Source organism: Camelina sativa, chromosome 13 (assembly GCF_000633955.1).
Source record: "Camelina sativa cultivar DH55 chromosome 13, Cs, whole genome shotgun sequence".
NCBI classification, from domain to species: domain Eukaryota; kingdom Viridiplantae; phylum Streptophyta; class Magnoliopsida; order Brassicales; family Brassicaceae; genus Camelina; species Camelina sativa.
In genome coordinates, this window is record NC_025697.1 from 5,918,737 (window position 1) to 5,932,841 (window position 14,105).

At 36.2% G+C, this 14,105-nt stretch overlaps 4 protein-coding genes and 1 pseudogene across 4 annotated transcripts; 1 reads left to right on the forward strand and 4 right to left on the reverse strand.

The window, feature by feature from the left end:
* Nucleotides 649-1,365, reverse strand: LOC104735403 (lipid transfer-like protein VAS). The gene is made up of 2 exons (XM_010455192.1): nt 1,026-1,365; nt 649-947 (listed from the first exon to the last, which is right to left on the reverse strand). The coding sequence occupies exons 1-2, from the start codon at nt 1,345-1,347 to the stop codon at nt 829-831; spliced, it is 441 nt and encodes a 146-aa protein (XP_010453494.1). The 5' UTR covers nt 1,348-1,365; the 3' UTR covers nt 649-828.
* Nucleotides 1,805-2,628, reverse strand: LOC104735404 (ethylene-responsive transcription factor LEP). Its single transcript, XM_010455193.1, has one exon. The coding sequence runs from the start codon at nt 2,560-2,562 to the stop codon at nt 1,930-1,932; it is 633 nt and encodes a 210-aa protein (XP_010453495.1). The 5' UTR covers nt 2,563-2,628; the 3' UTR covers nt 1,805-1,929.
* On the reverse strand, nt 5,238-6,832 carry LOC104735405. The gene is made up of 4 exons (XM_010455194.1): nt 6,615-6,832; nt 6,357-6,518; nt 6,026-6,266; nt 5,238-5,947 (listed from the first exon to the last, which is right to left on the reverse strand). The coding sequence occupies exons 1-4, from the start codon at nt 6,810-6,812 to the stop codon at nt 5,385-5,387; spliced, it is 1,164 nt and encodes a 387-aa protein (XP_010453496.1). The 5' UTR covers nt 6,813-6,832; the 3' UTR covers nt 5,238-5,384.
* On the forward strand, nt 10,309-11,825 carry LOC104735408 (chalcone synthase). The gene is made up of 2 exons (XM_010455195.2): nt 10,309-10,586; nt 10,669-11,825. Exons 1-2 carry the CDS (start codon nt 10,394-10,396, stop codon nt 11,661-11,663), a joined length of 1,188 nt encoding a protein of 395 aa, XP_010453497.1. The 5' UTR covers nt 10,309-10,393; the 3' UTR covers nt 11,664-11,825.
* Nucleotides 12,526-13,839, reverse strand: LOC104735407 (annotated as a pseudogene).

The following is a 14,105-nucleotide window of genomic DNA, read 5'->3' on the forward strand; positions in this document are numbered from 1 at the left end:
GCGAAGAGGAGATCGGAAGGGAGAGGGGTTAAAGAGGTTGAATCGGAGAGGAGATAGTAAACGGCGATGATGAGGAAGAGGAAGAACACGGCGGCGGAGTTAAGAGACGAGAATCGATGAACTGGGGTGCTTCCTTTGACGAGAGGATCGGAGTAGAACGAAATTAGGGTTTCGTGAAGGAACGCTACGAAAAGGGAGAGTATGAGGATGAACAATGGTAGATTCTGGAGACGGTGGTTGTTTCCGGTGACGGAGGAGAGACGGGGAAAAGGGTAGAAGGGTTTCGCGGCGTAGGATTGAGGAGATTTGAGGAGATGGAAGAAAGTGCAGATGAGATGATACAATCCTAGGGTTAGTAACGATGCTGAAGCGAAGAGCTTGTACATCATCTCTCCCATTTTTGTTCTGATAGCTTCAATTTGGTCGGGATTTGTTGAGACTCCAGAAACCCTTTCTCCGATCTGATTAAAAGAGAGAGGGATTTTAGAAGATGAACTGGTCAACTGCTCCTTTGAGTTGACCGGTTTCAATTGTTTAAACCAGCTAAATTGTTCGGTTATCGGCGATTATAGGACCAATTAAACCGGTTTAATTATGGACTTTCCCGGTATTTTTGAATATGATCAGGTAGATAGGTGCTCTAATTAGTGATGGAATTATACTATTTATGTGGAATAAATGGTACAATGTGTTGGTGTGACGGACCAATAGTCATAATTTAACTCAAAGAGCATACAAACAAAGAATGAGCAGCTTTGATTAACAAGCAAACAAAACTGCTATAGTATAGAGTAGTATAGACAATGAGAGGGAGATTCAGCTTGTTGTTTAAAGAAAATATGACAAAACGGTGGCTGCAATTGCTAATGTTGTCATCCAGTAGGACTGAGAAAATGTGTTGCCAATATTAGAGGAGCTTCGGTTTGAGTTTGTAGATTCTCGAGATCCTGGAAAAACACAAAATATTCATCAGAAAACATCTTTTATATTGAAAAAAAAAAAAAACAGAGAGTTTGAGTGTGTACGAGTTAAGCAGGCAATAGGATTGACGTGTTCTCCACATCGAGCAGGCAACATTTGAGCATCATTGACATCGATGCCAGCTCGCTCGGCTTGAGAACTCCCTCGGTTACTAATCATCCGGCACAAGCACTCTGGATTGTTCCTTATCACCGCTTTGAGAGGGTTACAACAAACTTGAGGGACTTCCTTTGTCCCATTCAGGTAATTGAGGCATGGAGCAAGCTGGTTTAGGCATGAAGCGCTCTGCCCACTTGCCTGCATACCCAAGTTGGCTACAACTAGAACAAGTGCAGCTGCGATGGCAAAGAACAACTTCATCTCCATGATCACCTTAATTTAATTTACTCTTTTTGGTGTTGTTCCTGAACCACTTATGTACTTGTTCATTTTTTATATGTTTGGTGACCAGCTTTTGAGATAGGTAGACATGGCTCACCAGTCAAAACCTACTACAGTATCATCTTTTGACCATCCTAACTTGGTAAGTTACCAGAAGGCAGAAGCCATCATCAAATTATTTAAATATGAAACATTCACATTACATAAGCAAACACCAACAAGATGCAGATCATTCCAACCTATATAATTCTAGTTCTACCAAGGAAACGTACAAAGATTTTGAAATTTAGGCTAAACAATAAATTTAGGTACATGTGTCATCCGGAACCATTGCCCATCAGACATCTTCATGAATGGGCCTCTGAGGTATACGGCCCATTATATGTGAAGGTAACACAAGAGTAATTTTCTTGTTTACATTAATCAAGGTACAAAGGGGTAATAAACTTGTTATTGAAAAACTAATGACAAACAGTCACTTTGATCATAAACAGAGGATCAAGGACGGCTGAACATAAATATAAACCCAAAAGAAAGAAAAAGGTACAAATGAGAAAGAATATTTAATTAGGAGCCGAAGTGGTTGAAACCTTGAGGCAAAGAGTCAGAAACCGGAGGCATTCTGCTGAACATTGGACTGTGGACGTACTCAGCCGAGTAGTCATCGCCGCTCCAGGTCCACTGTGGTTGGCTGTAACAAGAATTCGACAAGTCACTAGGCAAAGGAGGCAGCTCGTTACTACTGTCGTTAGAATAACAATAGGAAGTAGAAGAATGAGAACCGCCAAACATGTAACTGTCAACTTGATCACAATGAGGCTGCAGCATTGGCGAGTCAGTGGATGAATATTGGTTAAACATCATCATGTAGTCGACGGGATCGTCATTAGGAGGAGCAGGAGCCGGAGGAGGAGGAGGAGGATCGTCGGGAGAAACAATGGAAGTGACGGAGGAGGAAGGAGGCATGTCTGAGTAGACGAAGTTGGTTCTTGCACGAGTGCCACGCATGGACCGAGCGGCTCTGTCGTAGGCCAAGGCAGCTTCTTCGGCGGTATCGAAAGTTCCTAGCCAGTGACGCTCTTTCGTAGTTGGGTCTCTAATCTCAGCCGCGTATCTTCCCCAAGGCCTTCTTCTCACCCCAAGAAACCTTGTACCTGCCTCTTCTTGCTTCTTCTTGCTCTTTGCCGATGTTGTATTCATCCTTCTGTTGATACTATACCTTGCTTCTTCTTGCTCGTTGACGATGTTGTCTTCGAAATATGAAAAAAAAAGAATGTGTGTTGGTCTTGGAAAAGTATCCCTTCCGCAACCCTTTTATATAAGAGTTTCGCCTTTCCTTTTTTCATTTTCTTTTATTCTTTTATACACCTTTCTTTATTCCAATTGAGACATCATATTAAATTTGGCACAGCGTTGAGTTAATTGTGGCCCATGATATATCAATTATCAATCAATCAAAAATATATAATTATCAAATTAATGATCAATTTACCACTTGGTAGCATGCATGTTTCATGCATTTCTCAAAGTTGTTCTACACTAGTGGTTTCATTTTCTTACATGCTTCTGCTGAAATAGATGCTAATATCGGACTGGCTTTGATCATACAGCTGCTAGTATATATTATCGACTCAATCAATCTAAACAAGCTAAGAGCCTTTATATTTTTGTTAATTGCTGATAAAAAGAAATTTAGAATACTTACTTCAACAATCTACTAGCATAATATTATATGCAAATACAATATATGGTATATATATAGATAGATACACATTAATCATCATTACTCAACAATAATAAGCTGAAAGATAAAAGGATTAGGAATGATAAGAGCCATGATTAGCATGTTACCTTAGATACCAATGTCCCGTGTCTAATAATAACATGCACCAATTGTTAAAACAAATTAAAGAGAAATAAACGTAATAGATAAAGTATTCAAATCGGAGAATATATTTGGTATAACGCGTCCAAAAAACTGTTGCATGTGATGGTCCAAATGATATGATGGAATGTGCATGAACTGCGAATTTAACATGAAAAGAGAAGCAAACCTTGATCAAATCATATATAAAACGTAATCAATTTCCTTATCAATCATACAACACATAACAACAATGAGTTTGGTGTTTGGTTAAAGTTAATAATTGGGAAAAGAAAGGTGCAATGATGGCCGCATGATGGAAGTTAGTCCGACTTAATTATGATTTATGAAGTCATTACTTAAGCAGCTATTATATGTGTATTAATCTTTATATAACTAATAAGTCAGAGCAGGGTCGGGTTTTGACTTTTGACCATCATAAAAATTTTAAGAGTTGAAGTCTCATTAGAGAGAGATTATGATATTTGATATGAGTGAGTATCTAAGGAAGCAAGTGGTAGCCTTTCTAAGACGATCTTATTTTGTGTCAGAGGAAGACCAAAGACCATTTATGTTTGGCTAATGGCTACACGACCAACGTTAGGGACGGTGATAGTGGATCGTATATTTGTTAATTTTTTATAATACATACGCCCCATTAGTCTTCATGTACAATAATCACAATGTGTGTAGTTGTTATTATATTAGTAATTAAGAGAATAATATAAGGGGTAGTGCATGTGCTCCCAATTGTATAGGCTGCAACTTCAATGAATAGTGCCACACCCTTCTTTTTTCATCTCCCATTTTCTAATCCCAAGGCATCTAACTATTTCCTTATTTTTAGTCATATATGTTTTTGTCCGCTTTGCTATATTATAGTCTCTTCCAAAATTCAATTTCTCGAAATATATATTCTGACCAAAATACTCCATTCAATTTGGTTTGATCTAATACTATTTTTAAAAAACAAACATGCATTATTGAGAACAAAGGAATTTGGGTTGCATGTGAGCAATCTTTATATGCTTTTGAAAATTTCATCTTTAATCTTAATTTCATTGGAGTAAACAAACCCTATAATTTATGTTCCCTCTCTTTTGACCAACTCTCATTTTTCTCGTTTAGTATTATATTCTCAACTCCAATCTTGATGCATTGAATCTTGATTACATTTACATTACGCTTCCATGCTCTATATCGCCTTCTTGATTTTATTCTCTGATGATATCCATCCTTAGGTTTCTTTACAAAAATTAATACTGCGTTCTCATGGTCTACGGTGGAATCAAGAGTACATGTCAAGATCCCTAATAAAGCCTTTTTGGACAAAAAAATTATTCGAATCCTACTTAATTAGGGGCTTAGGTCAAGATCCCTAATAAAGCCTTTTTGGTCTTGTATCACTCACCGCCTTTAGCACAACCGTCACTACTCCAAAGTTCCTTCGGCATTTGATAAATCATTCTCGAACGTTGATGGTAATTTCACAAAATAATGGAGATATATACATAAATGAACATTTTTGGGAATTGGAAGGGTGTTTTATGTTATGATTCTAGTCTTAAACTTCTCTCAGGTATGGACCCATTGGCGTTGCTCTTACAGACTCATATCGAAGTCGAACTATTTTTTTATGCAAGTAATTTGATGATATATGTGGGTTTAGGCCTCTAATTGTGTTTATTTCTAAAGTAGAAGAAACAAAAAAACAAACATGAAGAAAGAAGAGAAGGCATGTGCGCCCAACGTGGAAAGGCATTCTCTTGGACGCTTAACATAATTAAAATTAATCCTTTTACTAATTATTGCCTACACAAAATACCTTTTGTCTTATTCAACTCTAATTACTCTCTTTATCAAACGACCATGTGATGAGCGCACTATGTAGTAGATTCATAATTCTCAACAACATTAAAATTTTGCAAAACAAAGCAAGTCTACTTTTACACATCTAAAGCTGATAGAAAATATGAGGCAAGTTTTGGGCCACGAGCTTCTTTCCAGTCACGATCAAATTTTAGGCCATTTAATCTAACTAGTCTATTATCTACACAAGTTATCCGATACCGTAGTGTAAAGTGTTGGAATTAAGGAGTTAAAATTAATGCAACAAGTGGTAGTTACCTTCCAAAATGACACACACAAGCAATCAAGCTCAGCCTCGTCTTCTCTTGAGAGGAACAAACTCCTGTTGCTTAAAAACTTCTACTTCCTTCCCTAGTTGCTCTGCTGTCTCCTGCATCCTCTTCTGAGACTCAGCCATTTCACCAGCCACTTCCCTGCAACTCGCTCCAAATTCTAATGTCTCAGCCTCGCAACAAACAATCTCCTTCTCTGTTTCAAGTAAACTTTTCCTGAAATGACTAGTTTTCTCATGAAGTAACCTCAGTCGCCTGTACGAAGCCATAAATTCACTCAACAGTTGTACATGTTTCCCAGACACACACTCAAACTGAAGCTTCTCTGAGTTGTATTGATCAATTAGGTCCTGCAAGTAAGGGAATGACCCCTCAGCTTCACCGATTCCAGGTTCCTCATGGTTTCTCCTCTCATGTATCACACCAGAACCGCTAGAGACCGTATCTTTCATCAAATCACTCATTACTTCATCCACACTTAACTTGGAAATAGTAGAATTTGTTAGCTGATCACCAAGTAGAGTCTTGTTCCATGGTTCCTCTTCAGGTTCAATCAAAACAGGATCAAACAGACGGATACCTAAGTAAATAGCATTAGTGTTAGAAGAACAACCAAGAATATTTCCAGCATTATACTTTTTAAAGAATCTTGAAGTACCTTGGTCCACAGCAGCAGTGGAATGTGTATCAGAAACAGCAACAGAATCATCCTCAACGCTACTAACAAGAGAAGCTTGACATTGGTTCACGGTTACACCAGCACCAGAAGCCTTAAAGCTACTCTCAACACCACTCAAAATCTGATCAGCTTCTATCCAAAATTCAATCTCATCTACTGAACCACAACTCTGAATCATCTCAACATCTTCCCACTTAAAGAATCCACATGATCCAAAACCCTAAAACGATTCCTTAAAAACACATTTTAACCCAAGAGAATTTCTCAAACTCAAAGAGCCTTAAACAGTTAAAAACGAATTTAATCAAACCTTTTTGATGCAGCATATAAGGTAAGCTCTACCAGAAACGTCTTTAACTCTTCGACAAGGTCCAGCACCACAGGGACAGATAGGGATGGTGAAGGCAGGACGGAATCTGATATCTTCATCGGTTACTTTGTCACACCATTTGAAGAAATCGCAACTCTGAGCCTGCGAATTTCAAGTTTTTTTCAGTTAGAAATTTCAAATTCGCTTCGAGAAAATCGCAAAAATAAGTGTAAAGAGAGTGAAGTAGGAGGAACCAACCGCAGGACACTTGTGGAACTTCCTTCCGGGGTTATCTCGTGTGTTTGAGACTTTGATCTCACAGAAACCGCCGCCGCAAGGGCAGTGGATCGCCGGAGGAGTATCATCGGCTTTGGATTTGAGAGGACAACCGCTGATCCAGTGACCAGCTTGACCGCATCGGAAGCAATTCCCGGTCTGCATTGCGTCGTCCAACATTCTCCTTCTCAGGGATGTTAATAAACGGGCCTGGGTTTAGTTTAATTTTAAGCTATGGTTTTTTTTTCAAAACAAAACGAGCTGGACATCGGCTGGGCTTAATGGGCCTTTCAGGTTTTTTTTTTTTTTAATAACATTACTGTTCCCCCGTATCATTATTAACTATTTTTTTTAGATAAAAAACGAAACAGAAAATTATCTGTGTCATCATGCATTATGAAAAAGAAAAAATTGAAGAATTATACAACAAAGTGACAAAAAAATAATAATGCAAATAAAATAAATATTCATAAAAATAAGATATAAATGTACTTTTCTACTATAATAACATTAAATATTTTGAAAATATAAGTTTACAATTTCGAACAAAAAAAAAATATCAGCTTGTGCTACAACATGAGTCATTACATGGATATAGAGAGGCATAGAGCTATTGTATGTGGAAAGGGAGGGGTCAACTGACTCTATAGATTTTTTATATATATTATAATTTGAAGTGTGAAAGCAGGCGAAATGGTTATGTACTGTTTATCATGACTTCTATAAGTAGGCTATAACGTTTGTTCTAAGTTCTAAATAAACCCTTCATCGATCCACTTAAATTAGTTATTTTATATCATTCACTTATGTTTATGTGATTATGTATTTATATTGTAATATTTAATTAGAATCATTTAATTTTATAAATGTCTCTCGTTAAATGAAAAGTTTACCAAATTTGATAAGGTACTTCCATTTTATAACTACTATTCCGAAACTCGTCTAAACATTTATTAACTTTTATAAAATACTAGATTATGATCCGCCCGATGTGCAGGTTTAGAGTTTTTAACATAAAATTAAATTTAGCAAAGAATATAAAATAAATATTTTTAGTAAGTAAAAACTATCTATAAAAATAAATTGATATATGAAGTTGTCCAATGTGATATTTGGTATAAAAGGTGCGACTCTGCGGTTGAGACTATTAATCATATTTTCTTTGAATGCCCTCGCTTGTGTGAAGTTTGAGATTTATCTCCGACTCTGGTCTCGTTAGAGTGTTTTCCATATTATTCGGTGTACTCGAATTTAGATTTTGTTTTCTGGAGGGATGCCCCTCAACATGTTGATCCTGATCAACTTCTTCAATTACCATGAATTTTATGGGCAATCTGGAAGACCATAAATAAAAAAAGATTTTCAAGGTTTAGAGATCGAGACAAATGATATAATTGCTCAGGCTTTGAGCAATAAGTTAGCCTTGAAATAGGCGCTCTCTTTTACATCGGTCATGTCAGCTTCATCTCCGTCTTTGGATGTCCAGGTTCATGGTTGTCAGATTGATGGTTCTTGGAAAGCAACCAATGTCCATTCAAGAATGGGCTGGTGGAGTTGCGTTGGTTAGGAGCGAACCTTGTTGTTGGGGGCCAAATGTCTAGTTGGCAACTTAAAATTAAAATAAATAAACTATATTATAATTTCAAATTTTATGATATATATATATATATATATATAATTTCCTTATAATGATATTTTTAAAATTATAAAGCTGTTTAAATTTTATAATTTTTTATAATTGCCTTTTAATTTTTTTAAAACTGTTAATAGTTTTGTTTTACATTTGGAAGTTTACAAAGGTTTTTTTTCTTTAAAATAATTTAAATAAAATTTGTTTTTCTTTTCTCTATTTTAATTTTATATAAAACCTTTTTATGGTAGGTTTTGAATTTTTATATTTTTATTTTTTAAAATTTTAATAAATTTAGAATTGACATGTGTCAACATCTGAATGATACAATTGACATGTGTCACAATCTCGTTAATGAGTAACTTTAACATCAAGCTTTATATAATATGATTTTATAAAGTTTAATATTATACTAGGTAACAACCCGCACTATGTACGGTATAAAATAATTATTAAATATTTTTACTGTAATTTTTGTTTACAAAATCTATTTTATTTATCGGTAATTGGAATCAAATTTTTTTATAATAATTAAAATTTAACCCGTGAGAATTATTATAATATCAATCTTATATTATCATATCATATCAACAAAGAGTTCTTAAAAATCATTTTAAAGATTTTATGAAAATGTAATTAAAAGATATAATTAAGTTAGAAAGAGAATATAAGAATTTAATTTTGGGTGTTAATTATATTTTTGAAAAAATACAATGATATGTAAATGTAAATATTCTATTATTAAAAACTGATGACAAATAAAAGAAATAATGTTTGGAGCTCTGTGAGTACGATACGTTAACATTTTGCGTGAGAATGCTTCTCTTTTAATATATAATATTTGTAACTTCCATCCTTGTGTAACTACAAATTCTTAATAAATCGTTTCTCTCTCTTCATAATGATGATACACATGTTTCTTTATAAGTAAATATTTATTTTTGTAATAAACCAATCTTCTCATAGTTTTATATATTAATTCAATAGTATATATATGGGTTATTAATTTTGTTATAGAGATAGTAAAATAAAATTATCTATATATTAAGCTCGATTATGCATAAGTTTAAAATATGTATGAATACTATTTTTAATTGATATTACATAAGGTTAATAATTAATACCCCTAGTTAAAAGCTTATTTGCTTGCGCATATATATAATTATATAGCAAAAATTATTTATCAAGTGAAGACTATAGCCAAGTTAATCATTGTTTTAGATGTTATTCTTATTTTTTTGTTAGCATTTTGAGTTGTCTTTATAAGTCTACACTAAGTTCTTTGATTAATGATGTTATTTAAGAATATATATATTATTTATGATTGATTTAAATTTAAATTATTCCTATTAAGATTACGATTTTATTATTGTTATATTTATAACTAGCATAACTAATCAATAAATTAAATTTATTTGATATGTTCTAAAAATATTGATGAAAAATTAACTTAGATGTATTTTAAATTAATTACCATCTTTAAAAAAACATTATAATGAGATTTTTAGCTAAAAATATATTAAATGTACTGTTATTTTGTTGGTAAGATATATGGAGGTGCTCTTAGATTAGTAGGAGTAGGAGGTATATGATGATGGAGTTAAGTATGCACGTGTGGGAAGTAAAATCTTCATATATCGCGTTTGTGGAGAAACTATATACAACTACCCCTTGTAGCTCTACGTGTTATGTTTATTCTTTGGGACCTTTATTCTTTTCACATATCTTAAGATATTAATACACACATGACACATCATATGTATTCTATAGAGTTACGCTCATAATAATTGTATAAATATCTTGAGATATGTATACACCATATGAAATATGCACGTCGAAATTAAAATGACTTGTTGGTGCAAATATATATAAATCAATAAAAACCCACCATTCAATCTTTGGTAAGTAACGAAAAAACAGGACGCAAGAAGAACCACAGAAAAGGGGGCTAACAACTAGACACGTAGGTCTTCATCTGCCCGTCCATCAAACCTACCACACTCTCGTCTCTTTTTTCCCGTGTCAGTTTGTTATATAATCTCTTGCACTTGCTAGCTTTCTGAATACACCTACCTTGTTTAGTACACAACGACATCAAACTTTAAAAACTAAATTCAAATTTCGAGTTATAATGGTGATGGCTGGTGCGTCTTCCTTGGATGAGATCAGACAGGCTCAGAGAGCGGATGGACCCGCAGGCATCTTGGCGATAGGCACTGCTAACCCTGAGAACCATGTGCTTCAGGCGGAGTATCCAGACTACTACTTCCGCATCACCAACAGTGAACACATGACTGACCTCAAGGAGAAGTTCAAGCGCATGTGTACGTGTTCATAATTTCTACTTTCATTTCTAATAGCAGATATCTTCATTCACATAGTTAGTTAACAAGTACTTATTAACAGGCGACAAGTCCACGATAAGGAAACGCCACATGTATCTGACGGAGGAGTTCCTCAAGGAAAACCCTCACATGTGCGCTTACATGGCTCCTTCCCTTGACACCCGACAGGACATCGTGGTGGTTGAAGTCCCTAAGCTAGGCAAAGAAGCTGCAGTGAAGGCCATCAAAGAATGGGGTCAGCCTAAGTCCAAGATCACTCACGTCGTCTTCTGCACTACCTCCGGTGTTGACATGCCTGGTGCTGACTACCAGCTCACCAAGCTCCTTGGTCTCCGTCCTTCCGTAAAGCGTCTTATGATGTACCAGCAAGGTTGCTTCGCCGGCGGTACTGTCCTCCGTATCGCTAAGGATCTCGCCGAGAACAACCGCGGTGCTCGTGTCCTTGTTGTCTGCTCTGAGATCACTGCCGTCACTTTCCGTGGCCCCTCTGACACCCATCTCGACTCCCTCGTCGGTCAGGCTCTTTTCAGTGACGGCGCCGCCGCACTCATTGTGGGTTCGGACCCCGACACCTCCGCTGGAGAGAAACCCATCTTCGAGATGGTGTCTGCTGCACAGACCATTCTCCCAGACTCTGACGGAGCCATTGATGGACACTTGAGGGAAGTGGGTCTCACCTTCCATCTCCTCAAGGACGTTCCCGGCCTCATCTCAAAGAACATAGTGAAGAGTCTAGATGAAGCATTTAAACCGTTGGGGATAAGTGACTGGAACTCTCTCTTCTGGATAGCTCACCCTGGGGGTCCAGCGATCTTGGACCAGGTGGAGCTAAAGCTTGGTCTCAAGGAAGAGAAGATGAGGGCCACGCGCCACGTGTTGAGCGAATTCGGAAACATGTCAAGCGCATGCGTTCTCTTTATTCTAGATGAGATGAGGAGGAAGTCAGCCAAGGATGGTGTGGCCACGACAGGGGAAGGGTTGGAGTGGGGTGTCCTGTTTGGTTTCGGACCAGGTCTCACTGTTGAGACAGTCGTCTTGCACAGCGTTCCTCTCTAAAGAGAACGCTTTCCTCCTATCTACCTACCTGCTACCTCTACATAATTAAACTTTAATCCTGTCTTTTGTTTTAATATAAAATATCATACTTATGTTTATGCAATAATTAAGGAAGAATTTATTTGATGTGATATATGAAATGTGATATGTGCTGGACTGGTCTATTCGAATTCGACTATTTTTGTATCTTTCTTTTTGGTGTCTTTTTACAATATATCAGATCTATATGGGTCTTAAAAGTATACTTTTCGGTGTCTTTTAAGATAGAACTTATCTGTTACATTTCACAAGTTCATATTTACATCCACAATCTATCTGTTACATCCACAAGTTCTCAAACTGCTCATATTTAGATTGAAAACGTTCTTCCTTTTCTTTAAGTTCATCTTCAGGAGTCATTTGAGGCTCCGTCTCTGTTATTTCCTCGTCTTCATATTCCCCACCACTTCTTGCCTTGAGTACCATTTCTTCCGTCGTTGTCCCCATTATCTCGTTTGCTTCCTTCAAATTCACGCATCTATACTTGTCTTCTGAATCCTGACCAACCCTTTGCATTTCAAAATATTTTTACTTAAAAATGTAATATACATTCTGATAACAAGAGAGATAAAATTGACTCACGCGAGAGACGAGTTCAAGCTTCTCCAGCTTCGTGACAGCATCATCTACGTCAAAATTGCAACTTTCATCGAATTCCTCTTTGATGAATACTTCACTTTGCTTGTCAAGCTCCTCCTGTTATTGCATCTTGAGGTCAGCCTCTACATGTGTGTTGTTTTAGTATATTCATATAAAAAAAAAGTTGCGGAGTACATATACCTTGCTTGTGGGACGCCCTTGCTTTATCAGCATGAAGAACGATATAATGACCCCTTTAACCTGCATTTTATCATGATGTAAGCAAACACACACAACAATACAACATAAATACGAAAAGGGGATATACTATAGCACCTCTTGTTGGATGACTTCATCGCACAAGTGAAGCAGAGTTCCTCTTCCACTATCTAGTTGCTTATCATACACAGATCATGTAATAAGGCTCTGATAATCTACCAAGTTCCTCTGAAACCTACATTTAATTTAGGGGCAGAGACAGAGATATTGATTAGTCAATAAAAGTGGAGGTTAGTGTCTCATTAATGAGTGAATAACATTACGTGAAATATGTTTTAACGCAGTAGGCCACAACCGTGCCAAGTATGGCTGCAATTACTCTGATGTCAGTGTTTTTGAGGCTTACTGAGCTAACCACTGTGACCTGTAAAAGCAAGTTGGATAAAGCAAGTTTTTCATTGTCTTAAGTCTTGATTATAATGTGACAAAACTGACCAGTCCAATGGCAGCAGAGACAAGAAACTTGACCCAGTCTAGTGGTGTAAGACCTGGATTTTGCTTCTCTGGCTGTGTAAATTATGAGCGATCAGTTAACTTGTAAATAGTAAGATACAAGTTAGCACAAAGTGTTTGTTTAATGGATGCTCACAAGCACAATTTCCATATCAGCCATTGGAATGGTCTTGAAGTGTTTCACATATATGTTTCTTTCTGATTCTCTCTTCCCTGAAACTCTCCTGTGTGTGTGAATTTAACACCAAGATGAGAAATCAAAAACTCACAACCATCTAAATATCCCACTATTTCCCTGTATTTGTACCTGTATACTACAATGATTCTCTCAAAGGTAGGCTCTTGGATGGTTATCTTTCATCAAGTTTGAGAGACTGTAACAGTGATAGAAAACACAGAGACAAACAAGTCAATAATATAATTGTAGCAGATAAGCCTAAATAAGGGTTATGTGACAAACCTGAGCCTCAGCTTCTCTATTCGGATTCTTTCTATGTATAAACTATCCTTCTCAGTGTCGATGCTAATATCAATCTGCTCTGACAGCCCTATATCCTTCTTTTTCCCATATATAAGTCCTTTCAAACTAAAACAGAGAACTTCTGAGTATTAGTTTTGTATTTTGATTGCATGATTGCATCCCCCAAGAGGTATATATATAACACAACAAAAGAGTGCACGAGATAGCTCACCATGTGATGGTGAGTAGAAATTTCCAAATACGGACAAGGATTGTATCTTTTTGGCTAGGAAGAAGTAGGCTTCCATATGATCAATCCCAAACCCACGTCTGAATATTATATACTGTAAGGGACAAGACATACATATCAGATCATTATATATATTAGTTAGATCGGTGTAACCAATACGTCGGATTGATGATCCTAGATTATTATAATTAGAAAGCAGTTACTTTACCTTATCAGCAAAACGAGGAAGATCATCTCAGGGAAACATGGAGAAGAATCTTGTTAACAACTTTGTATCAAGCTACATCAAGGAATCATACATAAACTATGAAGTTGTCATTACAAAAAGTCTATTGAAGAATGTTATCTTATAGGTACCTTAGCTTCATTAACAACAATAGGA